This window comes from Ochotona curzoniae, unplaced genomic scaffold, assembly GCF_017591425.1.
Source record: "Ochotona curzoniae isolate NIBS_2020 unplaced genomic scaffold, NIBS_Ocur_1.0 contig_2688, whole genome shotgun sequence".
NCBI lineage: Eukaryota > Metazoa > Chordata > Mammalia > Lagomorpha > Ochotonidae > Ochotona > Ochotona curzoniae.
Window position 1 is genome coordinate 5,020,296 of NW_024465553.1, and position 26,900 is coordinate 5,047,195.

Genomic DNA, 26,900 nt, shown 5'->3' on the forward strand with positions numbered 1-26,900 from the left:
GCCGGCCACACACGGGCCGAGAGGATAGCAAGGGCTGTCCCCGCCACTGCCCACCTCCAGCTGGACAGCACCCTGGCGAGGTGGGCAGAGCTCAGAGCGATTCTTAGAAGAGGGGACTTGCTCTCCATCCCTCACCCCAAAACGCTGCAGATACCACAAACCCATGGAGCTAAGCTCGTCTAGGTTAACAACACAAGCACACACACAGGACACCAGGGCCAGCAGTTTATTTTAAAATACAACACCCCAGTCATTTTTTTCCCATCATCTTCCCTGACAGAAGGTACCAAAGGACAGGGGGTATTAACTTTGCAGATGGAAACGCTGCAGAGGAGTCACAAACAACAATGATCAAACCCTGCTGGTTGGCTGCTAGGCCAGGTGAGGGCCAAGTGCCGAGCTGAGAACAGACCCTGCTGACGGCAAGCTGGCGGGCCGGCCTGAATGACAGCCCAGAGGCTGTAGCTCAGTTCACATCACAATACTTTGGGCACAAACACCAGACCAACTGAAGCCACCTGGCTGCTGTGAGCCGAAGAGGAGGCTCGAGCAGAGGCCCCGGCGGCGAGGGCTCCCCGGGCAGCGGGTCCCTGGTAGTGGCAGCCGCCTGACTCTCACTTGGAGTCTTGATCTTTGTTTTCATCTAAGAGGGCGGAGCGGATCCCCAGCTTTTTCAGTTCTTCCACCAGGTCTCCATTCTGGTGCATCTGCAGGAGAATGTCACAGCCCCCCACAAACTCGCCGTTGAGGTACACTTGGGGGATGGTGGGCCAGTTGGAGTAGTCTTTGATGCCTGCAGGGAAAGAACACGTGACTGTTACTGACATGTTCACATGCGAACACCACCACACGTCATCCACTTGGCAGAAAACGCCATGTCCCTTGCCCACGTCCCCGGCTGGGACAGCAGCAAGCCTGTCAGTGTCAGGGTGAACTCCAGAGAACCTAGCGCTTGAGCTGCCATTGCAAGCTGCAAGACCTCAGGCACCTGGGGACCTCACCCCCCACTTTCCACCCTTGGCTCATGAGGCCGTTCTGAGAATCCAGTAAGGAAGTTTCCCAGTAAAATACAGGACACGCTGCTGACACTGGATCCACAGCAGGGAACAATGTCGGTTAGCCCAAGCCCAGAGGAACGCGCAAAGCTACTACCCCCCACGGAGCTGCCACCGTGTCCAGAGAAATGTCACTGCTTCATTTCCAAGGGGACCATGAACAGTGACCCACCTGGTAGCCCACGGCCCATGTGGCTTCATGCCCTGCCCCGGCCTTGTCTCCCTGGGCCGCTGACCGGCTCGCAGTGCCCATAAAGGTGCCACTCACCTGGAGAAGCCCCGTCTGTGACTGCAGCCCTAGGCTCTTCCTCCACGGCAAGGACAGGCTCAGCACAGAAGCCTGGGTGCCTAACAAAGGGCTGACCCAACCCTGCAAGATCACGGCCTGAGCCTGGCCAGGGTGCCTGCTGAGGGGGACGGCTCTCAGCACAGGGGACCCAACCCGCATGCGCAATGTCACACTCTACACACCCCGGGAGAGTGGCCTGTGTGACAGCGCGGCCGTGCACCTGCTGTACCAGCTCGGGCACGGGGAGGTCAGGGATTGCTAAGCACTCGTAGGAGAGGAGGACGGCTTCAATGAAAGACACAGAGATTACTCTCCTAACAGCCCCTTGACCAGTGTGTCCACTCCGCGTCAGTCCTTGCAAAGATGTAGTCAGGGTTAGCTGGGTCAGCTCAGCTCCAGTTGTGTGGGCACTTGGGCAGTGAGCCAGTGGCTGGAAGATCTTTCTATCTCTCCTTATCTCTCTAAATCTGATCTGCCTTTCCAATAAAAATGAATCCTAAAAAAAGGAAGCAGTCATCCAATCAAAGGTCAGTGTTGCCCACGTTACCGCAGAGGTCCCCGGGGTGACACACGCCCTGCACGGATCACATGGTGACATGCTCATGTTTACACAGATATTTTTAACTGGCCAAGGTGAGCTCATAAACAAACAAAACAGTGGTGATTTTGATGCAAACTGAAAATATAGAATTTGCCCCCACACCTCTCACTTACTATCAAGTATTTATTTCCAAATAAAACTACCAGCGTGACTTGTATCACAAGTGAACATTCCCACGATGGGGTGTATTTGCTCTTCAAAGTTAGTGCTGCCCTCAGAAACAGTGAGTCGGCTGCGCCAGCCTTATCGGCACTCTGCAGCCCTGGTCCAGCCCCTGCCACACGCGCCCACCGGGTCCGGGGCTGTGCAGGCCAGGGCGCGTGTGCGTCTGTGAGTCGGTGGCTTCGCAGTGTGCCTGTGTGCGGGTCGGGGTTTCAGCTGGAACCTCACCATCTGAGGGAGCTCAGTCACAACCCTCGCTCCTTCCTGAGAACTGAGGACCGGGTCCCTAAGGCGCCAGCAGATGACACCCCCGTCCCCAGGTGCAGAAGTGGTCGGAAGCAAGGGACAGTCCCCTTCCCCTCCTCCCCTGAGGACACAGGAGGAAATAAGCACTGACACACCTCTGTCCCACCCACCCGTCCTCACCCTAATCACAGGCCCACATGGCACGTGTCCCTCTCAACTATGTAAACAATATTAAAAAGAAAAACTACAGGCTTTAAGACATTTCAAAATACACATAAACTTTGTTCAACACTGTTCCCCCAAGGGAGCCTTCTATGTGCACGTTACACCTGGTGTTTTCCAAGCAGTGACACTGCGTGAGGCTTTCTGTGACAATAATGTTTTCCCGACGTATTTCATTGTGTCTACAATTCAGAAACACACCCCAAAAGAACACAGACTTGCTGCGTGGGTCAGGCACACGGTAGAGCAGTTGAAACTCCACATGAGACACCTGCACCCCCCACGGCAGTGCCTGGGTGTTCGCCCTGGCTCCGCTCCATGCCAGCTAGTGGCTAACCTGCACCCCAGGGTGCAGCAGATGCTCCGGCCCCTGCAAGAACCCTCAACCGCCTTCCCAGCTCCTGGCTTCGGTCCCGCCAGCCCTGGCTGCAGGGGACCTTTGGCAGTGAGCCAGTGCATGGAGGATCTCTCACTGCATCTTTCTCTCCGTCTTTCAAATATATAAAATACATAAAAAGTGGTAAACAAATCAGTTGATGCCTAGGGACCACCACCAAAATGACACGTTTAATCTTCAAAGGTTAAACAAATTTTTTCAAATTCAAACCTTTACTGATTAAAACAACAGATCCGCCAATCACTTTCAGGATGGCAGTCAGCACCGGAGGCATGTTCCAATTCACACAGCTTCACACCGAGACCGTGGAGGAGGCGAGGGAGTGAAGCCACCACGCTGCTCGTGGCGGGCTACCAGAACAGCGTCCTCAGACCACACGGGATTCTGGAGAGCGCGCAACACTCAACCGCACGGCCCTGTCCGAACACGGTTCCCTCCTCCACTCCACTCACCTCATCAGCACATTCCGGAAGTCAGTGTGACACTGGAACCAAGGTGCCCACTGACCGACCGGGCTCACAGTGGGCAAGTGCCCCCTGCTTCTTCGCATTTCCAGTAACGTGTCCAGCAACTGGTGCCCAGGGCGCTGGCACACTTCTGCAGAAAGCTGCATTTACTGTGCTAACTCACAAACTTCACCAGAACAGCTCAGAATCTGGCGGGGGTGGGGAGCAATGGTCTCAGACAAGGAAGGAACAATCCAGAACAGACTGTACTGCTGATCCCGTTATAGGACAGAGAGGATTCAATGCGGAGAGAAAGGGTTCCTGCTGTTATGTAACTATAAGAGTAGCACAGAGGTCGTGTTGCAAAATCAGTTTACTCACATGCACTGCTCCACCACTGAAAGCCAACATGGCCAGCGTGCTGAGCCAGGAAAGCAGAGGGGCAAACAGCTCGAGCACCCGCAGCCAGGACTTGCTCACGGACCTTCCAGACAGGGCCCTGTAGGACTCTGGACTTTGCTCCTGGCCGGGACCTGAGCTCTCGCAGTGCAGTGAGCAGGGCTGACTCCTCTGGGGGAGGCTCCCCTCGGGAGCTTCCAACCACAACCTCCAGGAAGCCCCAACCCTCCCTGACAGCAAGGCCGGCTCGGGCCTGTGGTAGCCAGGTCTGCTACCCTCACCAAGGAAGAGCAAAACGTGCTGGCCGAGGGCTCCCCAGGCCCAACTGCTGGCTGTGTATCCAGCCTCGATCACCGATGCACCTTGCAGCCTCTGCTTTCCTGTCTGTAAAATGGGAGTGGCGCTCTGTGTCTTGCATTTTGTTTCTTTTAAGACCTTGTTTATTTGAAAGGCAGAGCCATGGGGAGCCAGCGGGAGAGACTGGGTTCTTCCACATGCTGGTCATTCCCCACGGGGCCGCAACAGGCGGGGCTGGGCCGGGAACCTCCTCTGGGTCTCCACCTACTGCTAGCATTCTTTGGGAGATTAGAGGAACTCTAGCCCGTGCCCAGCCCAGCACCCAGTGTCCACTGCAGTGCGGGCCTTCTCTTCAGGCCACTCACCTCTACTGTAGCCTCACCTGAGAAGCCGAAGTAAAACAGGGAATGCAAGCAAACTACGAATATGCCCTCCCTCACTGAGCTAAGGGCTGCTCGACCAGGGTCCTACACAACTAAACTTACTTAATCTTCACAAAAACCCTACAAAGTAGGTATGGCCGGTGAGAACCTCAGAGCTGTTAAGCCACCTACCCCAAGTCCTGGTGTCAGCCTGTGATGGAGCCAGGTGTCACCCCACGGCCCTCCCGCCTCAGGCCTCAGCCCAAGGGGCCGTGTGCACTACATCCATGCTTGCAGTGGATGGGTGGGCTGCACACTCGCCTCCCAGCTTGCTTTATGACTAAATGTATTTCTGAAAGGCAGAGTCATACAGGTGGGTATCCCACTCGTGGTTCACGCCCTCAGCTACGGCTGGGCCTGGCCGAAACCAGGAGCGTGGAACTCCATCCCAGTCTCCCACTGCTTTCCCAGGCTCATTCGTGGGGAGTTGGATAGGAAGTCGACGGTGGCAAACTGGTGCTAACTTGCGATGCCAGGGCCACGCGCGGCAGACTAACGTGCTATGCTACAATTCGGCTTTACCTGAGCATGTTTCTGCATTCTAGCACACGACTACACCAGCTGTGTATCTATCCAGCTGTGACCAACAGTCCTGGAGTTGCCCTGGTCAGGCCTGCCCCCTTCAGCAGTCCTGTCGGCATACCCTGACACCAAAGGGGATAGCAAACTGTGCTGGCCGGTCACAGCGAGTCTACTTCCTGGTTCTGCAGATGAAGTTTTATTGTAAGACAGCCACCCTCATTCACTCATGGTCCCTACCTGTCCACACCTGCAGCCCAAAGGGTCTCTGCTGCTTCTCGGGGGGCCAGCCCCGGCCCTCCACTCTGCCCACCTTCGACTGGCCTGCTGCTGGCACTGACTGCTGGTTTCACACGTGCACCTGCCACACGTGACACCCACACCACTTGGTACCCAGCCTCTGGTGTGGCCCATGTGGCAGGTGTTTCATTCAATGAGAGGAAACAGAGAAGCTGGGCGTATCCTCAGTGCTCAGCAAACATCCCACGAGTGGATAACAGCCACGTATCCCTGAGATATCTGAGTCTCCACTCCATCACATTCCTCCTAACCGTTCATCCACCCATCGCCTCCCCAACATGACGGGGACGCCTGCCAGAGAACAGGCGTGTGCTGGTCCCAAGGTGATAAACACACTCAACCACAACACCACCGGGAGGGAGCTCAGTGGCCGGAGAGCCTGAAGCAGATTCCTAGTTTCTAAATGTCTCTTTACATCTATTTCAGAAGCAAAGCAGCAGAGTGAAGTGAGAGAGAAGGAGAAGGTTCCTCACGCCCCAGCCACCTGCAACAGTCAGGCCTGGCCAGGCTGAAGCGGGGAGCCTGGAACTCCATCGGTCTCCAGGCGCATCAGCAGGGAGCTGCATCTGAAGCCAAGTAGCCAGGACTCAGAACAGTACCCTGATGAGAGAGGCAGGTGTCCCAGGTAGCTGCATGACCCCCTGTGCCACCACCTCGCCCTGGGCTCCGCGAGATTCCAGGGCTGAAGTTCCCTGTTCTCTGATCAAGGGCAGAAGTCAGACCTACAACAAAGACGGAGCACAGGTGCCAGGCATAAACCTTCCACACTTCTGCCTCTGCCATCCGTCGGGTACCCAGGATCCAGCTGCATCCAACAGAACATCAGCCCACAAACCAAACACCCTCCCCGCTTTACACTAAGATGTCAACCACACAACTTGTCAGCACCCGACAGGGCCCAGCTGGACGGCTGCAGAGTGATCACTCCCCTCTTATCGTGCGAGCAGAGCTGCCTGGGAATGAAGACAGGGCCCCCGGCACCCGATAAAGGCCCAGGGCTTGGCACCCGCTGCACCCAGGTTGGGCAGGAAGGCAGAAGGGCCGCCAGCATCCACGCACACTATGTCCACAGTGTCGGCCCTCTCCAGCAGCGCAGAGGGCAACAAGGGTTCCGTGAGGATCGGCCAGCGTGGGGCAAGAGGGATGCTGCACCTTCAGCAGGTGCTCCTAACACAACAGCCCACTGACTGGGCCTTCCTGGACCGCTTTGCTTCTTTTCCTCACAAAAACTGCCAAGCTGAGTTCCGTCAAGCGACCTAAGGCTGTACGGCTGAGTGTCCCCACAGGACAGGAGGGCACTGCAGCCTGCCCACTGCCCACACACCAGTCCGTGTCGGCACCCTGAAGAACGGCGGGCCATCCCCACACGGGACCTGCACAAGCACACCCGGAGAGGCAGGGCCTTGGTCACGCAGTCCCCAGTCAACATGGCAGGGTCCCCTGGAACACGCTCTGGGAGGGACAGCCTCTCCACTTCCCCACCCGCCCTTGGCCTCCGTAAAAGGGAAATGTCCCCCAAAGTGGTGGACACAAAGGTGGGCATAGGAGATGCTACGGGGGTGGGAGAGCTAAGCCACCAGTCCAGCTCCCAGCAGTGCCGCCTGGGAAGCCGGTGGAAGCTCGGCCCTGGTACCGACCCAAGTGGGAGAGGGAGTTTGTTTCTCCTGGCTGCCCTGGCTGCTGCAGCCATGTGGGCGAGTGAACCCACAAGTGGGAGATGGACCTGTCAAAGAACTAAGTGTGCCTTCAGAAAACTCTAACGGGGCCATCAGCTCGGACACACACATACTCTCTCTCTCTCTCTCTCTCTCTCTCTCTCTCTGCCTGGGGACTCCACGTTTCCGCACCTCCCTCTTCGGGAAGCCTTCCCAAGTCCCCAAGGCTGCCCTCTCTACTCGAGCGCCGAAGACTAAATCCGCCACCTCGACCCCAGCGCCCGAGCCCACCCGGACCCCCTGATGCCCGCGACGAGGGTGGCCAGACTCCTCGCCCGCTCCCTGCACACTGAGTGACCCCTGGACAGCCCTGCGGGGCGGACCGCTGCTATCAAACCCAGCCCGTGACAGCTCGCCCAGAAACGCCCAATTCCTCCCCTCGGAGCGGGGCGGGCCCCGGAACGGAACCTCCCGGTGCCCAAGGCCCCCAGGCCCCTCGCGCCCGCACCCTGGGCCTCCCGCAGCTCCACGCGCCCCGGCCGGCAGCCCGCGGCTCTGACCTTGCCGGAGGGCCGGGTCGTCCAGCACGTTGTAGGCCGCGTAGTCACGGACGCCGTGCAGCCGCAGGATCTGCACCACGGCGTTGCTGAAGCCGCACTGGGGCTGCTCGGGCGTCCCCTTGAGGAAGACCACCACCTTGTCCTTCTTAACCATCGCGTCCAGGTGCTCCGTCGAGCCGCCACCGCCGCCCGCGCCCGAGCCCGCCGTCCGCACGCCCGGGCTCCACAGGCCTCGGCCCGCGCCGCGCCCCCAGCGCAGCAGGGCCGCCGCCGCCCGGCCCAGGGACCCGCTCATTCCGGCCGCTCCAAGGCCCGGGACCTCAGAGAGCCGCGCCGAGTGTCCCCCGACAACCCGCGGCCGTCCCGCCCCCCGGGCGTGCTCATTGGGCTGGCCCCGACTGCTCTCTGTCATTGGACAGTACTGGCCCGCAATCACTTGATTCTACCAATCATAGAGAAGGGAGGTGGTCCTTTGGCCTGACTGGCATGTTGCCGTCTTGCGATTGGCCTGCGACACCCTCTTTGCCATTTGATTGGAGAGAGTACGTGTCCATTAAGGACCACGCTGCCCGGCAACAGAAGCCAAGCGAAGGGGCCGACTTCCTTCCTCCTAGAAATGGGCGGGCCCAGCTGGGACAGGCGCTGAGCGGACTGTCTTCGGTCCCACGGAATGCCGGGAGAGGGTCACACTGGCAGATGAAAGTTCTGCTTCCGGGTCGGCAGTCATTGGGGTGCGCGGCGAGGGTGTTCCGGAAGGTGCTGCGGTTAGACCCGCCCGGCGTCTTCCTCCCGCTCTGTTTCCAGGAGCGCCCTGGGGATTTCTGGAGGGCCGCGTCGCGGGGAGCCGGGTCCGGCGGGGCCCTGATGGCCGGGCCTGCCGGGGTTCCGGGCCCTCAGGACTGAGGTGGTCCCCTAGCCAGTGTAAGGACGGGGTGCTTACACAGGGTGGCCTAGTGGGTGCTGGGGCTCGTGGGAGGACGGGGTCCACCCGTGGCCGGCCGGATGCTGGGCTGGTGGAGGACGGGGTTCCTGGCGGTGGTCATCCCTACATCTGCAGTCCTGGCCCAGCGCCGGGTCGGACGTGCCCCAGCGCCTACCGGACTTGCAGGAACAGTAGGTGCGGAGGAAGCCGAGGCATGGCCGCCCCCAGGGCCGGTGGCTCCATGTGCAATGTTCCTCGGACAGACCCCGCTGTGGCCACGGGGATGGCGGCCCGGACCCTGCCGTCATCCATCCGCCAGTAGCCAGAGCAGCTCTGCAGTTCAGATATTGTTCGGCAGACCAAGTGGTTTCTGTTGGACACTTCAGTACTGCGACATGTGACGTGGGGTTTTTTTGGTCAGTCTTGAAGAAAAAAGTTCCCAGTGTGGTTGTGCCTCGGGAGTATCTTAGGGTTGTGCTCGTGTTTGAAAATGTGATAATCCAGCACGAGAATCCGCACCGGCCTAGAGGACTTCCCTGCCCCAGCAGTGTGGGGGTGCCTGCAGGTTGTCACAGTGACGGGGTTCTTAGAGGAGTCTTCCTGTTTTCCAGAGTTGGGGAGCCCAGTGGAGTCGGCGGCTCTGGCATCTGAACCCGCGACTGCACTGTGAGCTCAGAGGTGGATCCTCGGGTTTGGTGCTGCAGCACCTGTCGGACCCTCCCAGAAATGCCCCCTGCCTCTGTGATCGGAAGACTTTGGTTTGTTTTCATCATAAAGGCGAGCGCTGTGTTTCTCCCCCACCTGTGCCCTTGCACTGCTCAGCTGTTGCCCGGGAGGGTGGAGACCCAGTCCTACCTGGTGGCTGATGTCACCTTCCGGAGCACTGTGGTCTTTTAGGGTTGTTGGCTGCTTTGTGATGTCACGATCACAGCTGTTTAATGAAGGATGAGGAGTAATTACCCCCCCCCAAAAAAAAAGAAAGCCTGTGATTTCCAAAATTAGAGTGGGGATGCTGTGTGTGATAAGGGCACCAAGGAAATGCTAAGGATGTGGGAAAGCACTTGTTGGTGCTCTTTCGCACTGCTGACAGGGCTGCCTTACAGAAGAACGAACGAAAATAAGACTTGGGTCTGGCACAGTGACTCAGTGGCTCGTCCTCCCCCTTCCAGTACTGGCATCCCATATGGGCGCCGGTTCGTGTCCCAGCTGCTCCACTTCCCATCCAGCTCCCTGCTTGTGGCCTGGGAAAGCAGTAGAGGGTGACCCAGAGCCTTGGGACCCTGCACCTCGTGGGAGACCTGAAGGAGCTCCTGGTTCCTGACTTGGGATCGGCTCAGCTCCGGCAGTTGTGGCCACCTGGGGAGTGAATCAGTGGACGGAAGATCTTTCTTGCTAACTTTCTGTGTGAATTTGTATTTCCACTAAAAATAAATCTTTTTTTATTGGAAAGACAAAGTTAGAGGGAGAGGAGGGAGAGATTGTCCATTTGCTGTCTCACTGCCCTGATGGCCGCAGCAGTCGGGGCCAGGCCAGGCTGGAGCCAGGAGCTTCGTCGGGGCCCCCACGTGGGTGCAGGGATTCGAGCACCCGGGCCAGCTTCTGGTGCTTTCCAGGGCACAGTAAAGGAGTAGCCAGGACTTGAACTGAGAAAGTAAACACTTTTAAATATTAAAATACTTAATTGTTTAGTATTAAAATGGTAATTACAAAAATTGTACCAAAAATGTTGTTTGAGAATTGGTTTCCCCCACAGACTCACTTTTTAATGAATGATTAACATTTTACATTTGTTTGTTTTATAGATGGTTCTGTAACTCGGATGATAACATCGCAGCTAGACAAGGAGCCTGCGCCTGTGTGTGTGTGTGTGTGTGTGTGTGTGTGTGTGTGTGTGTGTGCTGGGAGAGTTTCCTGCTGTGGAATATTCTAGCTCCCCTGTCACTGGGTCTGCAGCCAGAACACAGGGCGTTTGTTGGCTTCCACGTGGTGCGGTGCATCACGCAGGCCGTGACGACTCCGTGGTGTGTCGAGCTTTACTTGGTGCCACCAACATGTCACACCTTCACAGTTAACCTGTCCCATTGGTGCCACGTCAACAGTCCTGCCAGGAAAAAAAGGGAAATTCACCCGGCGTGAGGGGCCAGGGCTCTAGTTAGCAGGAGCATGAGACATGGACTAGTAACGGTCATTTTGCTGTGCAGGAGAAAATGGCTTTTTTTAAATGACACCCTTCCCCAAATAAAAATACTTCATTTGTTACTTTGAAACTTCATACTCCTTGAAAATGTGGCCTAGTGAGAAAACGTGTATCAGTTTCAAAGAATTTTGATACACCTTTTTAAATCAGTTACATTCCCTTAAAATCAGGGAAGGAGAGCCCTTGTGTCCCTTCACCTCCCTGGAGAACAAGTGACCAAGCCGCTGCTGCCCCATGGCTGCCTGGACAGGGCACGTTCCACCCTCTCCCTGTAGGCACTTACTGCTTGTATTGCAAACAGAACCCTGGCCAACTAAATCAATCTATTCGCAAGTTCTTTTATAAAATAAGTTACTGTCTTACCCAGCAAGGCCGGTAGGGGGTGCTAGACTGTTCCCCTTGGAAGCCAGGGCATCCCAGAGCAGAGAGGCTGTCCTGTAATTCCCACCTGCGTGCCCAGTGCTGGCAGATGCCCTCTGCTCACGCCAGGACTGTCATTTAGGGCGTGGCAGCCTGGCATGGTTTTGTGGATTACAGCAAAACAGATTAGAAGTAGTATATTGAGTAGACTAACAGACTGGTCTGCAAAAGAGAGAACCAAAAATTCTGGAATTTCTTGGAGACGACAGCATTGTGGGAGCAGATGATAAGAGACGGAGGGGCGTGGGAATCCTGGTGCAGTGCTGCCCCCACATCCCCGCTGGAGCCCCCCAATCTGAAACAGTATGAACCCCAACATGGTGCCACATGTAGAAACTCCCACGCCTGCCCTCCTGTGAGGGGCTGCTGTCAGCGCGGGCCCTGTGGAAATACTCCACGGACTGACCTGTGGGTGCCTGCATGTGACATACACGCAGTCTGTTTAGTTCTGCCCATAGGCTGCCACATTAAACACAGATATTCCCAAATCTGGAATACCACTGGTCCGGTTCTGGATACGGGACACTCGGTCTACTTTCAAGTCACCAGGAAGGAGGATTTTAGTCCACAGGCTCTGACAAATCATTTAAACATGCATGCTTAAGATCACCAATAAAAACTACACACACACACACAGTGTGAAGGGGTTGCGTTAACAAACTGCAGAGAAAGTCTACCCGTTAAGCCAAGTCATTTTGTGTTTTTAATATTTATTTGAAAACAGATTCTGAATCTAGCGGTCCACCACCCAAATGTCTACACCAGCCCGAGCTGGGCCACACAAAGAAAGGAGCCGAGATTCAGCCCGCGGCGCCCACTATGAGCTGTGCCCTGTGTCCCCTGAGGGTGTGCTACAGCACAAGGCTGGGGCAGAAGAGCCAGAATTGCATCGAGGCACCGCCATGGGGGTATGAACGTCCCTCGTGGCTCCTTGAACCAGCGCCAAATATGTGTACTGGGTCTCATATCCAGGAGTCTTGGGGCTGATCCTGGCACTTTGTTTTTCTAATACATAATTCTTAAATAAACAACATGTGATACGGTGAGCCACTCAGGACAGGGGCTCTGCAAATCCTGGATGGTGTGAAACTCCGTGTTACCCACAGATGTCACAGCAGGTGAAGGAACACCCACAAGCTCCGTGCCAGGCTGGGTCCAGTGTAGAGCAAGGGCGCCCCATGTCCCAAGGACCTCCTGGCTTTGCAATGGGCACTGATGCACGAATCAGTTTCACAAAAGATGTGTGGGATGGGCGGTGCCTCTGGATGAGAGACGGTTTCAGAAGGAGCACAAGTGCAGAGTTCTTGAGTGATGGGGGCAGGTGGGAGAAGGATGGGTTGGAGGTGGCTGGAGATAAGGCGTTTGGGCACTGGAGGGAGGATGGGCCGCACTGGGAGACCAGCTGGGAGGGGCTGGGGGCCCCAGGCCGTGGCGACATCATGCAGAGGTAGCGATGGCAGGGCCTTGGGGGAGTGTGGACGGGAATGCAGTGATGAGCTCCGTCAGAGCAGAACTGAGAGGCCAGGGGAGAACTCAGCCTCTGGGTCAGGTCACCAGGTCACCACGGCTGCTGACTGAGCCAGCAGGCGTTCCTGGTCATGCATCGACCCCAGGGGCTCCAGGACAGGAGGCCACTGGGCCGGTTGATTTGTCAAGCGTCTGCTGGCCACTACACATCACTGCATGGGAGTCTGTCTTCAGCAGTCCCTGTCATTTGTCACCTGATCACATCGGATCTGGCTAACTGACCAAATTCCATCAGTGATACAAACATGCTGCCCCTTAGGCTGGTGACAACATGGACTGCAGGGTCCTCAGAGCTGCCAACGGCACCGCAGTCACCACGGTGTGCAGGCCGCTCACCCCCTTCCTTCCCCCAGAGTCACTGCCATCTGCTGCGTTCAGCTCCTTCACAAGCTACGGTCACTGCAGCTGGTCACCGCACCTGAGAGACAGAAAGCAGTATTTGTTCTGTGTGTGGAGCCAGCAGATTGCAGTAAGACCCTGTGGGTCTGTGGAGCCGGGCACCTGCAGCGGCCCAGCCTGTGTTAGGGAAGCGTACTGCCCTCACCAAGGGCTGACCTTGGCCCTGACCATGAAGCCACAGGATCATCCCAGTGACTGGGTTCCTGCCCACCTACATGGGAAGCCTGGATTGAGTTCCCAAGACCCTGGCTGTTAAGGGCATTAGGGGGAGTGAACTTGCTCTCCCTCTGTCCACAACAGAACTCCCACAGACACATGCACCCACTTGCTGTTTACAGGTCCTTTTATCGGGGACTTCAGAGGGCGCCGGCTCATCTCAGGATAGCCCATGGTGGCAGAGACCCCTGCCCGGGCTCCACTGCCCCAACCTGGCTGCCAAAGCCATTCCTCTGAGTGTCTGCTGGGGGTGGGGGAGGGTGGCCTCTGCCCACTTCCCGGGCATTCTGTCTCCCATGGGCTTCTCATGTCATCACACACAGAACAGCAGATTTCAAAATCATGTCTCCAGGGAGCACAAAAACCAATGGTTTCCCTCCTGCGGGGAGGAGTCCTTGTTACCTACAGCCACTTCCTGGCTTGGTCTTAGACTGTTGCTGAGAATGGAAGCTCCCGTCAGGGCTCCCCTGGGCACGGAACCTGGCGCGCCCTCTCCGGGAGCCTCCCCACAGCTCTACGGAGCAGGCGCGGGCCCACTTGCCAGATGTGCAGGAGAGGCGGAGTGCTGGCTCACCCGCGCTCCGCCCAGAGAGACGCCCCACCAGCGGGCGTGGATCCAGCCAATCTTGTGGCTCCGCCAACCACCCCGGGGTTGGAAACTGACATGATGAATGCTTCATTCAACTCTCCAAACAAAAACAAACGGGGCGGTGAGCCAGTGCACAGTAGGCTGTTGTTGAGGGCCGAGTCCTGACGCTGGAAGGGCGAGTGGCAGTCCCTGCAGCCCCCAGAGCGGGCTCGCACGCTGCGGTCAGCAGCCCAGGAAGTAGCAGAGGGCGATGTGACTTTCCTGGTATGTGGCAATTCGGAGAAAGAACACAAAACCACATTCATTATCTGAAACGGGTGCAGCCGGCTCTGTGTGTTCCACGGTATGAAGCTGGAAACTGGTGTTTTTCTTGCTGCCTGTGCGAATAGTTAACATAGCTGGAGGCTCCCGCCCTGCGTGCATGCACACATATGTGTAAACTCTACACACACACTCAGGACAGCCTCCCAGCCTCGCAGCAGACACATCACACACACAGTCCCCCCGCTACCAACGCTGCTGCTGCTGCTTTCTTTGCAAGGTGCTTGAGCACTTCATCCATGACCTTGACCCTGAAGGGGCTCACATACATCTCCAGTTCAACAGAGCTCTGAAAGGTAATCTGGAGTGGGGGAAGGGCATGGTAAGCCAAGCCTTTGGTGCTGGCATCCCATATGGGTGCTGGTTTGTGTCCTGGCTGTTCCATTCCCCATCCAGCTCCCTGCTTAGGGCCTGGGAAAGCCACAGAGCAGGGTATTAAGTTCTTGGACTCCTGAACCCCCATAGGAGACAAAAGTTCCTGTCTCCTGACTTGAGATCAACTCAGCTCTGGCCATTGCAGTCACCTTGGCATGAACTGGTTGATGGAAGAGCTCTCTGTCTCTAACTCTGCCTTTCGATAAATAATAAATCCTTATCACATATATAACACATATATATGTTAAGGATTTATTTTTAATATACACACATATATATATAAAACCTAGGAAACATACTGCAATTTAATCCTAACTGGAAAATTGCCACCAGACACAGACCCGGAGGGATTATGACGTGGGAAGATGATGGCTGTGTAGTGATACCCAAGCTGTCACACTGTTCCCTCATGGGTCCGTGGGTTGATAATGGTAGCTACTGTGACAGGTGGTAACGAGGGTGACATGAGTAAATAGGGTGCTTAGTAATCCCTTAGTACATGGTAATTATACAAACTTTTTGAATAAAATTCTACAAAGAAACAAAACAAAAAAACAAAATATAGTCAGAGTCCTCTGAGGGCCAAGGTGCAGCTCACACCCCTTACCCAGGTGCCTCCCCAACACACCCCCCAGCGCTGAGTCCACGCTCGCCAACCCCTAGGCCCCGTTGAGCATGGACACGGGCCATGTGGCCCAGCCCTGAGGGACATGGTCTATCTTCCCCAGTAGACCAGCCTCTTGTCGGCTTTGGTTGAATTTCTGGAGCCTGGGGTCTGGTCCTGGGCAGGCCTGTTAGCCGCCCTGGGAGGTATCTCCAAGGATAAGCAGGGTTCCCGTGCGTGGGATTACCTGTGGGGACGTTATACATACATGCTTTAGAACGCAAGCACCTCTGTCCGCCAAGTGTTACAGCAGCTGTACTCGGGAAGGGCCAGCCCGAAGCCCTGGCTGTCCTGGGCCACTGGTGGCTGCTCAGACAAATGGGATCACCCTGGCTCAGCGCTCTACCCAGGGGGGTCAGGGAGTGAGCCCCGCCTTATCGGCAGCCTGCTTGGCACAGACCGAGCCAAAAGGTGCCGCACATCCCGCGGGATTGCGTTTATTGTACATTCTGGCAAGGGCAAAAGTAGGGATAGGAAAGCAGATTAGGAGTTGCCAGGATTGAAGAGGGCGTGGGGTCACACGCAGGGACCCTCCTGTGATGGGGAGGCCTGGGGCGTGGGGTCACACGCAGGGACCCTCCTGTGATGGGGAGGCCTGGGGCGTGGGGTCACACGCAGGGACCCTCCTGTGATGGGGAGGTCTGGTGCAGCTGTCAGTGTCTTGCTTGTGATATTCCACAACTGGCTTGCAAGGTGCTGCTGTGCATTTAGGGGTGGGAATGGGGGGACGTGAATCAAGGATACAATGACCCCCATGCATCATTTCTTGGATGTGTGTATGAATTTACAATTATTATCTTAGACCAAAATGTTTAGCTGAAGAAAGAAACAAGTCAGGTCTGGCACTGTGGCACAGTGGGTTAAGCCACTGACTGCAGTGCTGGTCCCATTTGGGTACTGCTCCACGTGCTGGCTGCTGCAGTTCCAATCCAGCTGCCCACAAATGCACCTGGGAAAGCAGAAGATGCAAGTGCCTGCACCTCATTACCCATCTAGGAGACCCAGATGGAGCTCCAGCTTCCGGGTTCGGTCTGGTCCAGCCCTGGTCATTGTAGCCATTTGGGGAATGAACCAGCAGATGAAAGACCTCTGTATCTCCCTCTATCACTGTGACTTTCAAAACAGTAATTTAAAATGAAAGTTTATCGATTGCACTTTGACATTTTGCTTACTTAATGCTTAACTTCCTGCTGATGACAGTGCTTGGTGGTGGTCAGTGACGCTATTGTCTGATATTATCAAGACTCACTGTCTTTTAAGTTGTAGGAATTATTGGGAGATGATCTTGTCCAATTATCTCCTCCCACAGTTTGGACGTGCCCCACCTCAGGTAGCTGGTTAGCAGTGCCAACTGCCTCATCTGCCGAGTCGTGTCCATGCTTCCCACACTTTCCTAAAAGCACCACGCCGCAGTGTGCCCAGAGGAGCAGTCTGCAGGGCTCTGGGCTGGGGTGGTTCTGCTGGCTGGATGGTATTGTAGGGCAACAGCTGCCCACGAGGAAGATGACCACCCTGAGAAGCTCGCAAAGCCAGGAGGACCCACAGAACAGGGCCCAGGGTGGAGAGGGGGCTGCCACACGGAGGTGGAGAACTGCCAAATGGAAAGCAACTCAAGGTACAAAAGCGGTGTCTGGGCCAGGAACCAACTCCCCATGCCACACCACACACTCAGCACACACCGCCAGTCCCCACAAAGGGGAACCCTGGGCAGAGGCTCTCCAACACGCCCACTTGCCTCAGTTTACCTTTTCATACAAGGGGATCTGTGTTCACCAGAAAACAAATATCCCAGCTTCTCATGCTTTGGTAGAGACCAAACACATAAACAACATGTCAGGGGTGGGGCGGGCTGGGGAAGGAATCGCTCACAAAAGGAGAATGGCACAGATGCAGCTGAAGCTGGCCTGCCAGCTGCAGATGGCACGCACACCAAAGCACTGCCCCAGGCGTGTGTTAGACCAGCTCCTGCCTTCCCACCACCAGGGGTGGCAGACATGCTTGCTGGCTGCAGCAAAGCACCCTGGGGGAAAAGGACTGGAAAAACTTGGCTTTTGAGGGGGAAATGTGCTGTACGCTGAGCAAACAGCCCCACTGCCAAGTGAGTCAGACTCTCCGAGTAAGCGGGCATCGCTTCTCGCTTCTCGTGGTTCCCTCTCTGCTTCTGACAGGGAGGCCCCGGGCGGGGCTTCCTGCACTCAGTTCCAGAAGCCACGGAGCGGGTTCTGGCGCCAGGCCTCTGCCTGAGGTCTCCTTGCATATGAACCTTTCTCAGAGCAGCTCGGAGGGAGGAAATGTGGGCACTGTACCAGCCTGCACATAGGCGCATGCAACTTTGACATCAATCAAAATAAGGTGAGGACTCTGGTGGGATGCTTATTAAGAGTTCATGTTGATAAGAATGATAAGCTACTAGTATCTACTTGCCGCTTTGCAGTTTGTAAAACGTTTTCATCCACACACATTTCTCCCAAGATCTTCTTGCTATGCCCGCCAAACAGAAGGCTAATATTTGCAAAGGTTATACGGCTTGCTAAGGTTTACTCCTGGGAAATACACAGCAAATCTGGGCCTGGGGTTCGAGTTGTCTCCTTGAGCCCTCCCCTCCCGCCCCCCTGCCTGCTCAGTGTGGGTCTCTGCTGTGACAGCAGGGGGGAGCAGCGGGTCTTCCGTCCTGGGCACAGAGTCGTTCTGTGAGCTCCAGGGAGGCGGCAGCCTCATTCTTTTCCGTAGTCCCAGAAGTTATCACATAGTAGGTGCTCAGCACGTGTTTGGCAGAAGCCCCACTAGCTGTGTGCCCAAAATCATGGTGATTGCCCCCTGCCGAGAGCCATGACATGACAGGTTGTGTAAGCCGGGTGCTCTCAACGCCAGGCAAGGACCCACATGAGAGAGCTTCCTATTATTAGATCCGCAACTCGGAAGAGGAAATCACACATGAATAACCAGCTAAGAGGTGCTCATAGGGGTAAGTGGGCGCCACGGGCCCAAGCTGCTCGCTGCCTGTGTCCTCATGCCAGTCACCTGACCCCTTTGTGCCTTGGTTTCCCTAACAAGACACATTCATTAAAGCTTTCCTAATGACACGCAAGGTCTTTGAGGAGTGTTAACAAGGCGACACACCTGAGAGCATTCTGGAACGTACAGAGCGCGTTATCCCAGCCATGACTCTCATAACGATGGCTAATTACTGCCTGCACCTCAGGCATCACTGCCAGAGCCTCCCAGCCGGCAGCCTCTCTGATGATGGCAGGCTGCTCATGGGACACCTAGGACCTGTCACGCGCCAGGGTGCGTGAGGCCCTTCATCCACATCCCCAGGAACACAGAGGACCACAAAGGGGCTCTAAACGAGGGGGCGTGGCTGCCACTCTGTATTCTAACTTGAGCTAGGCTAATCTGTCTTCTTTGTGGGATAACACATTGCCTGGCTCCTTCAGTGCACCCCTCTGCCTGCAAGGCCCAGTTTGACAAGCTCATCTCTGAGGACGCTGACTTTTACACTGGTTTAGTCAACCAACTCCTGCCAGACCGGCTGGGAAAGCCAAGACCAAAACAGCCCCTGGAAGCAGTGGGCTGGGGCTAGTTACTTCACCCCTGCGGCCCCCTGCTCTCTGTGCCATGCCTGACCTGGGAAGCCTGCAGTTATAGCCTTAGGAGCTAGGGCATCCTCGTCCAGAATAGGTGGAGCCAATCATGCAAATTCACAGTTCCTGGGAAGAGATAAGAGCTGGGGAACTGAGGACCGGACCGTGCAAAGTGCAGCTGGGAGTGTTGGAAGGCTGGTGACCCCCAGAGCCGGGCAGGAGGGAGGAGAGAGGTGGAGTTGGGAAGGCCAGCAGTCCTGAGACAGTGGGAGGCCACCAGCAGCAGGTGTGTGGAGTAAGCCGGCCTGGGGCTACTGCAGGTGCAAAGGCACTGGGGCAGGTTAGGCTCCCACCTGGTCAGGCCAGGTTAAAGGGCTGCAGGCGTTGGGAACAGCCAGCCAGTGGAGAGGGGCAGATCATTGTGAGCTGGGGGAGGGGGGCGAGAGGCACACTCTGCGTGCCTTCGCTGGGGGAGGTTCAACCCAGGGTGAGATTCCCATTGCTTTGGTCTCTGGGAGCCCGGGCCGGGAGGGGATCACTAGGATGTCTCCACCTCGCATCAGGCTGGCAGGGGATGTCTCTTCCTTCTCCATTTGCTTTTGATGTTAGCCAAAAGGCGGAGAAGTGGTACTTCCTTCTCCCTTTTCGCGCCTCCAGGCGTGGTACCCCTGCCTGTGCTCCAACTCCAGCGCTCGGGGGCGGCAGCTGCGCCCAGCAGGACCTGCTCCACGTTTGGAACGCACAGGGAGTTCCCCCACCCCACCAGCCCGCCCCGTGTCCAACTAGCTCCTGGGGAAAGGTGGCCACGCGCCATCCCCGCCATCCCCCGAGGATGAGACCCGGCGGGACCGGGGAGTGCTCTCGGGCCGGCAGGGGCCGTGTTCTCCGGGTCCCAGCGGGGGATGTGCCTGGGTCATTGGACCTCGGGGCGGCTCAGGACTCCGGCAGAGCGCGCGCGGGGCAGGGCGCATCGTCCAGCCGCGCGGCAGTGGCGGGTCCCGACGAGGCGGAGGCGGCAGCGGGTGTACCGGCCCCGCCCCGACCCCGCCCCGCCCCGGAGCCGCCCGGGACTCGGGGACGAGGGCGGGCGGCTCGGCCCCAGCTGCCCGCGGCGCCGCGTTCCTGCTCGCTCCTGGCCGGGTAAGTGGTGCGGCGCGGGGAGGCCCAGCCTGGGGCGGCAGGGTCGGGAATCACTCAGCCCCTGGTCGGGACACTGCCCCGGGATCGCGATCTCCCAAAGTCAAGGGTAGCCAGGGTGACGCGCGCGCGCATGCCGGGAGCGGCGTGACAGCTGCGGGCGGGCGCCTCTTTCAGTTTAAACCCGGCCGCTCCCTGCAGGCTGCGAAGTGCCCAGGCTTCTCTCCTCCCCAGGAGATTCTAATCCAGAGGAAGGACCTTGGGCAGTGGGTCTGGCCTGCCCGCTGAGCTCCGGGATGAGAGGACCCGGACTCCCCCAGCTCGGCAGCGCGCGGGGCAGGGAAAGTCCCCGAGTTGTTCGGCGGTGGTGAGGGGGCTGTTTTGCTGTGCAGCCTGGGGTCAGCGGCTCTGCCTCTCTGGGCCTCATTGCCACAACTCCACGGGAGCCCGGGGAGAAGCCAGAGGTGGCTTTCCTCCGGGAATCCCCCCCGCCACAGGAGACCTGAGGGTGTGGCTCTGTGGTCACCCAGGAGCAGGGGCCCACGTGGCCCAATTGGGCTCTGCTTCCACAGTAACACTGGCCTGGAGGTACCATTACTTTGTCACTGTGGCGGGAAGCGCTGGCCCAGTTCTGCACTGGGACCCTTGCCCCATGTCCTGGGCTCTTGCTTCCTCTCTGGAAAGGGGACACGGTCCTCCCCCCACCCCCGCCTTTAGGGTGGAGTCCCCTGATGTGTCCAGTGAAGATAGAAGGAAACCTTAGGGGAGTGGGCGTGTCACCAAATCCCTGCCTTCTGACCTTGCTGGGACCGCCTTCTTGGTCCGCTGCTGGGAGAGCAGACTGGACTGGTTTGCCCAGAGAGGCACAGCCACCAACAGAGCCCAGCTCTCAAGCTGCAGCCGGGACAGCCAACTACCCCTAGGGCTCAGGAGCAGGGAGGGGGAGCGGCTGCCGCCTTTGCTCTCCAACGCGTGTGGGTCTGCACATTCCTCAGGCAGGGCAGCGTTGTGCTGCTGGCGAACGGCCGCAGCTGTGCCAAGCCCGTGGCCCTGGCGTTGTTTTTAGACAGAGAGGCCCCTCTGGGGATTGCTGAATGGGAACGGGGCTTGGAAATCTTATTCCTGGAACCCACGTCTTGTTAGGGGGCGTGGTTCCTGAAGACCTGGAGGGGAGGGACAGAAGATCCAGCTTTTCTCCTGCTTGAGGGGCAGGTGGGCATCTTCCAGGTGAGGGGTGTAGGCTCCTTCACTCCCCAGCTGCCCTGGCACCTGACTGTGTCTGGGCGACCCCTATGTCCCCAGAGGTAAAGATGCCTGGAGCAGGGGCTACTCAGGCATTCTGTGTGGTAGCTCCAAGAATGCAACTGGCATGTGTGTGCAGTACACCCAAAAACCCTGGCACCTCTGAGAGCCTATGGGGCAGTTGGGCTACCTGTGCCACCCAGGTGTTAGCAGTGAGCAGGCAGATTAGCTGGGTCACATCCTGCTCTGGGCCTGGTCCAGCTGTGTAATGGAAGGGAAGTCGGTTCACCTTTTGGGAGCCTCGGGGAGGAGGGCAGGGTAACTAGAGCACCCACACCATGGGTGCTGTGGGTCTCAGGTGACATACCATAGGAGCAGTGCTCTGGGTGGCACCAGACATACCGCCGATGTCACAGTTTGGGGTGAGAAGGCCTAGCTGGGTCCCTTTTCTGCCCTGTCCCTTGCTGCCGTGATTTTCCCATGGTTGTCCAGTGGTGGGTGGGCTTGGATCATTTCCCTTGGGGCCTTTTGGTACTGACACCTGCTCCTTGTCCCAGGGCAGGAGAGCCTAGTGGCCGGTCTGGGATATGTGTGTGTGTTTGTGTGTTGGGGTAGGAAGGGCAGTGTCTAAGGAAATATTCTCCATCTTTCACCTGCTGTGGCTAGCAGCAGACAGGGCACCATTGTTGCTCAACTTACCAATACATGGGCTGTTATCTTGGGCCTGGATGTGCTGGAGCCAAGATTGGGACTTGGGGCTTTCAACTTGCTGCTCAGTCTGTGTGAGGGCAATGGTGTTCAGGAGCCACTTGCTCATCACTAAGTCCCTGGTACTGGCTAGGGAAAAGAAGAGCTCTGACTGGGAATACCTGGAAGCAGCCCAGCTGGGCCACCAGGAGAGGAAGGAGTGCAGGCAGGGAAGGGGTGTGACAATGGCCCTCGCTACACCCCACCAGGAGATGTGGTGCCACCCCTGCATGGAGCAGGTCGGGGCTGAGCCCTGGAGGCTGGGGCATCACTTGTGTCATCATCACCACCCTCCTCCCGACAGGCCGGGCAGGGTGGGGCACACCGGGCAGGAGGGAAGGGGTTGTGATCACCCTCCTCCTCCTGCTTGCAGTTGCAGGGATGGATGTAGCTGTGTCTCCTGCCTCCAGCTCCTTGTTTACCACGCCTGGTACAGCTGAAGTACCTCCAAGGGCTCCGGGGAGGGAGGCCAAGGGGCTCGTGCTGCCCACCCACAGCGGGGTGCTTAATGGCCCTCGGCACAGCCCCTTAAATAAAGGGACCAGGAGGAGGGTTGGGGCAGGGAGAGTGGGAGAGGGCACAGTTTTATTGGAAGCCTCTTGGAGGAAATTTAAATACGTGTGCATTTCACACATGCCTCACTACATGGGCTGTTTCACACACAGAAGCAGGTTTTTAAAAGAAAGGGCCAAGAGGGTGAGAGTGCCCGATCACGGACAGGGTGAGGGATCCAGACGAGAGGCCGGCCCACTCTGAGCGGGAGCCAGCATGCTGTTTCTGTGTGCCGGCCAAGGGATGCTGATGTTAGCTATTTCTGTGCTTTACCATTTACAATTAGGACATACACACATCTACCTGTGCATAAAGTCTGCTGAAAGTTAGTGGAAAATTCAAAGTTTTTTTTACCATTTTATTTGAAAGGCATTCAGTGTGTGTATGTGTGGGGCGGGTCCTCTTTTCTGATTCACTCCCCAAAGGGCCACACAGGACGAGCCAGGACCTCGACCCAGAGCCTCCCTTGCGGTGACAGGAGCCCAGGTCCTGAGCCATCAGCTGCTGTCATCCTGGGTGCACATTTGAAGGGAGCTGGGGCTGTGGGGAGCAGCCAGAGCTCAGGCCAGGCGCTCCGATTTGGGGATGCAAGATCCTACGCAGCATCCTAGCCACTGAGCCATATACTCACCCCAAGATTCCAAGATCCCCCCTCTTTTTTGCAGCAGCAGCAGCAGAACAGTTTTAACTTTTAATTCCATATCCCACAAACTTATGAAGTACCCTTTTCATACATGTAACACTTCTGTTATATATACTTAAAATATAATTGCAGTACAAATAATACTAACAGATAATATGAGCATTCTCAAGCTACAGCTTAGAAAATCAGCCTGTAGCCTTGGATTTAAGTGTTAGCCTGCTTGAATTTAGAAAAATAAAACACCTGGGTTGGCATTGTGGTGCAGTGGGCTAAGCAACCGTTTGAGACACCAACATCACAGATGGGTGGCAGTTCAAGTCCTGGCTGCTCCACTTTTGATCCAGCTCCCTGCTAATGTGCCTGGGAGGTACGAGAAGATGGCCCAGTCCTTGGGCCCCTGCACCCATGGAGGAGAGCGGGATGCAGTTCAGGTTCCCGCCTTCAGTGTGGACAGCTCCAGCCACTGAAGCCTTTTGGGGAGTGATCAGCAGATGGGAGATTGCTTTCTTTGTCACTCTGCCTTTCCAATAAACCTTAAAAAAAAAAAAAAAAGACATTCTGACACATGACTTCCTTTTGTCAGTATACATAATATTTCCCTTCACAACTCATTAAGAAAATTACATTAACACTCTATCATCCCAGATTACCAACACGATTTTCTTCTGAGTCATAAAACCCTGAAATGCTTGAGCTGGGAGGAACCTCAGGCGCCCTACGCCAATCTGCTGTTAAATAACTGGGAAAAGTGCCCTGGCCAGGTCTCCGTTGGACATACAGGTGGCAAAGATGGTTTGCTGTGGGCTGCCACACCTGTGTGAATGCCATGGGGACACTGCCTGCCCATCAGTGTGGCTCCTGCGACTTCCTGCTTCAGCCAGCCAGGGAGCTGGACGGAGGCACACGGGAGAGGAAGCCGACTCGGCCGTTTCCATGTTTAAAAGAAGAGAGCTACAGCATGGCTCTCTTGGCAGCTGCATACCCTGCTGGATTTGACATGCAAGGATTTTATATGCTGGATTTTCTAACCCCCAGGAAGCATGCAGCTGGCTGCTTCTCCGCCAAGTCCTCGCAGCGCTGGGCTTGCCCCTCGGACTTCCTGAGTGGTCTGCTTGAGAGTCACCGCCCGCACTTTAGTGCCCGTTCCCCTTTTTGCAGTTGGAGAGCTGGATTCGCAGCGGTCAGACACCTTGCTTAAGTCACACAGCAGGGGTGAGTTTCATTAGAGAACGCGAGATGCTTCTGTTTCCTGGGTGCTGTATCAGGAGTGCATTTCTCACTGTTTAGATGGCCCGGCCGGGGCGGGCCCAGGGAGACAGCCCTTCAAGAACAACATCAGCCATCAGGTTTGGCCGGGACTCCATCAGGCTTCCTCCCGCCTACCATGGTGTGTCCTGGCTTTGGAATGCGGCAATGAGGCCCAGATGGGGCACTTCTCCCTGTTTCATCCTGGTGCCTTGTTACACCCTTTGATTCCTGGCTGCCTCCTCTCTGGCCATGGTGCTAAAGGCATTCTTTCAGATTTCCCTCTGCTCTGGCACCTGTCACAGCCGGCTGGGTTCGGAAGGACAGGTGTCCAGGGTGCTGGCTGCAGGTGGTGGTCTTCCTGCTGTGCAGCGCTTGTGTGTGGGTGTCGGTGCCCATCTGGGCAGTATGTGAGGACCTGATGAAGAAGACCCTTTCTTGCAGATTGGCAGCACTGGGAGACTGGGGGTGGGGATGGCCCTGCCTGAATACCCCTGGTCCAGAGTGCTGTGTGGACTTGGGTCTATTTTCTTTTTTTTTTTTTTAAAGATTTATTTTATTTTTATTGGAAAGGCGGATATACAGAGAGGAAGATCTTCTGTCCGATGACTCACTCCCCAAGTGAGCGCAACGGCCGATGCTATGCCGATCCGAAGCCAGGAGCCTCTTCCGGGTCTCCCACACGGGTGTAGGGTCCTAAAGCCTTGGGCCGTCCTCGACTGCTTTCCCAGGCCACAGGCAGGGAGCTGGATGGGAAGCGGGGCCGCCGGGATTAGAACCGGCACCCATATGGGATCCCGGGCGTGCAAGGCGAGGACCTTAACCACTGCGCCACCATGCCGGGCCCATTGGGTCTATTTTCATATCCATAGTGCAATATGAATGGAAATCAAAGCATGAAATTTATTGCTGTTTCGTCTGTGCCTTATGCGTGTAGCCGAAAGGTAATTCCATACACTGGTTCTGCCTGTGACATGAGGGCAGCTTGGGACTTTTCACTTGTGGAGTCAGGTGGCTGCTCAACAGGGTTCAGATTTGGGGGCATTTTATATTGGGGATTAGGGGTGCTCAGATCGCAGCAGTACCAGGAAGTAAGTGCAAATGGCTTGGAGCTTTGGGCTCTCTCTAGCCTAGAGCCTGCAACTTTGTATATGGAAAAGGCAAGTCTTGCAGGTGTCTGAGAGGGAGGGGGTTCTCCAAGGCTCCCCCCTGCAGACTCTCCCTAACACCCATCTCACTGGTGTTGGAGTGCAGCTCTGGATAGCTGTAGGCTGGGAGTGGGCAGACCCACTTTGTCTCAGGAGCATGGGTGGGCCGCTGTGGCTGCTCGCGTTGTAATTAAGCTGAGTTCTCTTTGGGATGTGGAAAGGGCTGAGCCCCTCCCGAGCGACATTTGCTGAATAGTACAGCATCTGACTCACTCGGAGCCTCTTTCCTTTCTGATGGGAGGAGCTGTGTTTTACTTGAACCAGGGCAGTCTCAGTTTCCTTTTTGTTTTTTTCAGATTTGTTCATTTTTATTTGAAAGACAGAGTTCCACAGAGAGAGACACAGAGAAATCTTGTATCCGCTGGTTCATTCTCCAAATGGCCACAATGGGCAGAGCTGAGTTGATCTGAAACAAGGAGCCAGGAGCTTCCCCCACCACCGTGGTATTATCCCATGTGGGTGCAGGGGCCCAAGCACTTGGGCTATCTTTCACTGTGTTCCCAGGCCATTAGTAGAAAGCTGAGTTGCAAGTGGAGCAACTGGGCCTCTAATTGGTACCATATGGGGTGCTGGCTTGCTAAGCCACAACACTGACCTCAATTTTCTGCTTTTCAAAATGAGAGACTGAGGGACTGGTGTCATGGCTCGGCAGGTTTAGCCACCATTTGCTGCAACACTGGCATTCCATATGGATACTGGTTTGTGTCCTGGCTGTTCTACTTCTGATCCAGTTCCCTGCTCATCAGCTTGGAAAGGCAGCAGAGGATGGCCCACGTGCTTGGGCCCCTGCAGCCACGTGGGAGACTCAGATGGAATTCCAGATTCCTGGTTTTGGCCTGGCCCAGCCCCAACCATTGTGACCATCAGGGAGAGAACCGGAAGCTGGAAAATCTCTGTAACTCTGCCTTTCAAACAAGTAAATCTGAAAAAAAATTATATTGAACTTGGAGACCCTCAAGAGCACAGATGCTCCTTGTGTGAGGACCCCTGAGCGGCAGTTTGAGGAGCCAAGTGTGGCTGCTGCTGTCTGCTGTCTGTCCCAGGATGGCCAGACTGCCCAACGGGTGCTTCTCCCTTCTGGCCTCAGGACAAAGTCTCCAGTCTCTTGCCTGCCTGTCAGGTTGTCTGGAATGGGTCCCATGGACCCCCAGATTCTTTCTGCTCCTGCTGACCTCTGGGCCTGAGCACCAGCTGTTACTCTACCCAGCTGCCCTCCCTGACCTTCCCACTTGCACCTCTTCTGGGAAGCCACTCGTGGGCACCTCTGTCTTCCTATCCCAATGCACTTTGCACTGATGCTTAATGAGCAGTTTTCAAGTCTGGTTCCCCACTGGACTGTGAC

General features: G+C 56.3%; 2 protein-coding genes and 1 non-coding gene across 3 annotated transcripts in view; 2 read left to right on the plus strand and 1 right to left on the minus strand.

Moving 5' to 3' along the window:
- Positions 1–212: 212 nt before the first annotated feature.
- Positions 213–7,895, minus strand: GLRX5 (glutaredoxin 5). Its single transcript, XM_040975106.1, has 2 exons — positions 7,571–7,895; positions 213–793 (listed from the first exon to the last, which is right to left on the minus strand). Exons 1-2 carry the CDS (start codon positions 7,863–7,865, stop codon positions 615–617), a joined length of 474 nt encoding a protein of 157 aa, XP_040831040.1. The 5' UTR covers positions 7,866–7,895; the 3' UTR covers positions 213–614.
- Positions 7,896–8,618: 723 nt separating this feature from the next.
- LOC121153288 lies at positions 8,619–8,891 on the plus strand. Its single transcript, XR_005883373.1, has one exon.
- Positions 8,892–19,847: 10,956 nt separating this feature from the next.
- SYNE3 (spectrin repeat containing nuclear envelope family member 3) overlaps positions 19,848–26,900 on the plus strand; it is a 54,324-nt gene continuing 47,271 nt past the window's right edge. Inside the window, exon 1 of the mRNA XM_040975107.1 lies at positions 19,848–19,924. The gene's annotated coding sequence lies outside the window, so the exon portion shown is untranslated. The remainder of the gene's footprint in view (positions 19,925–26,900) is intronic.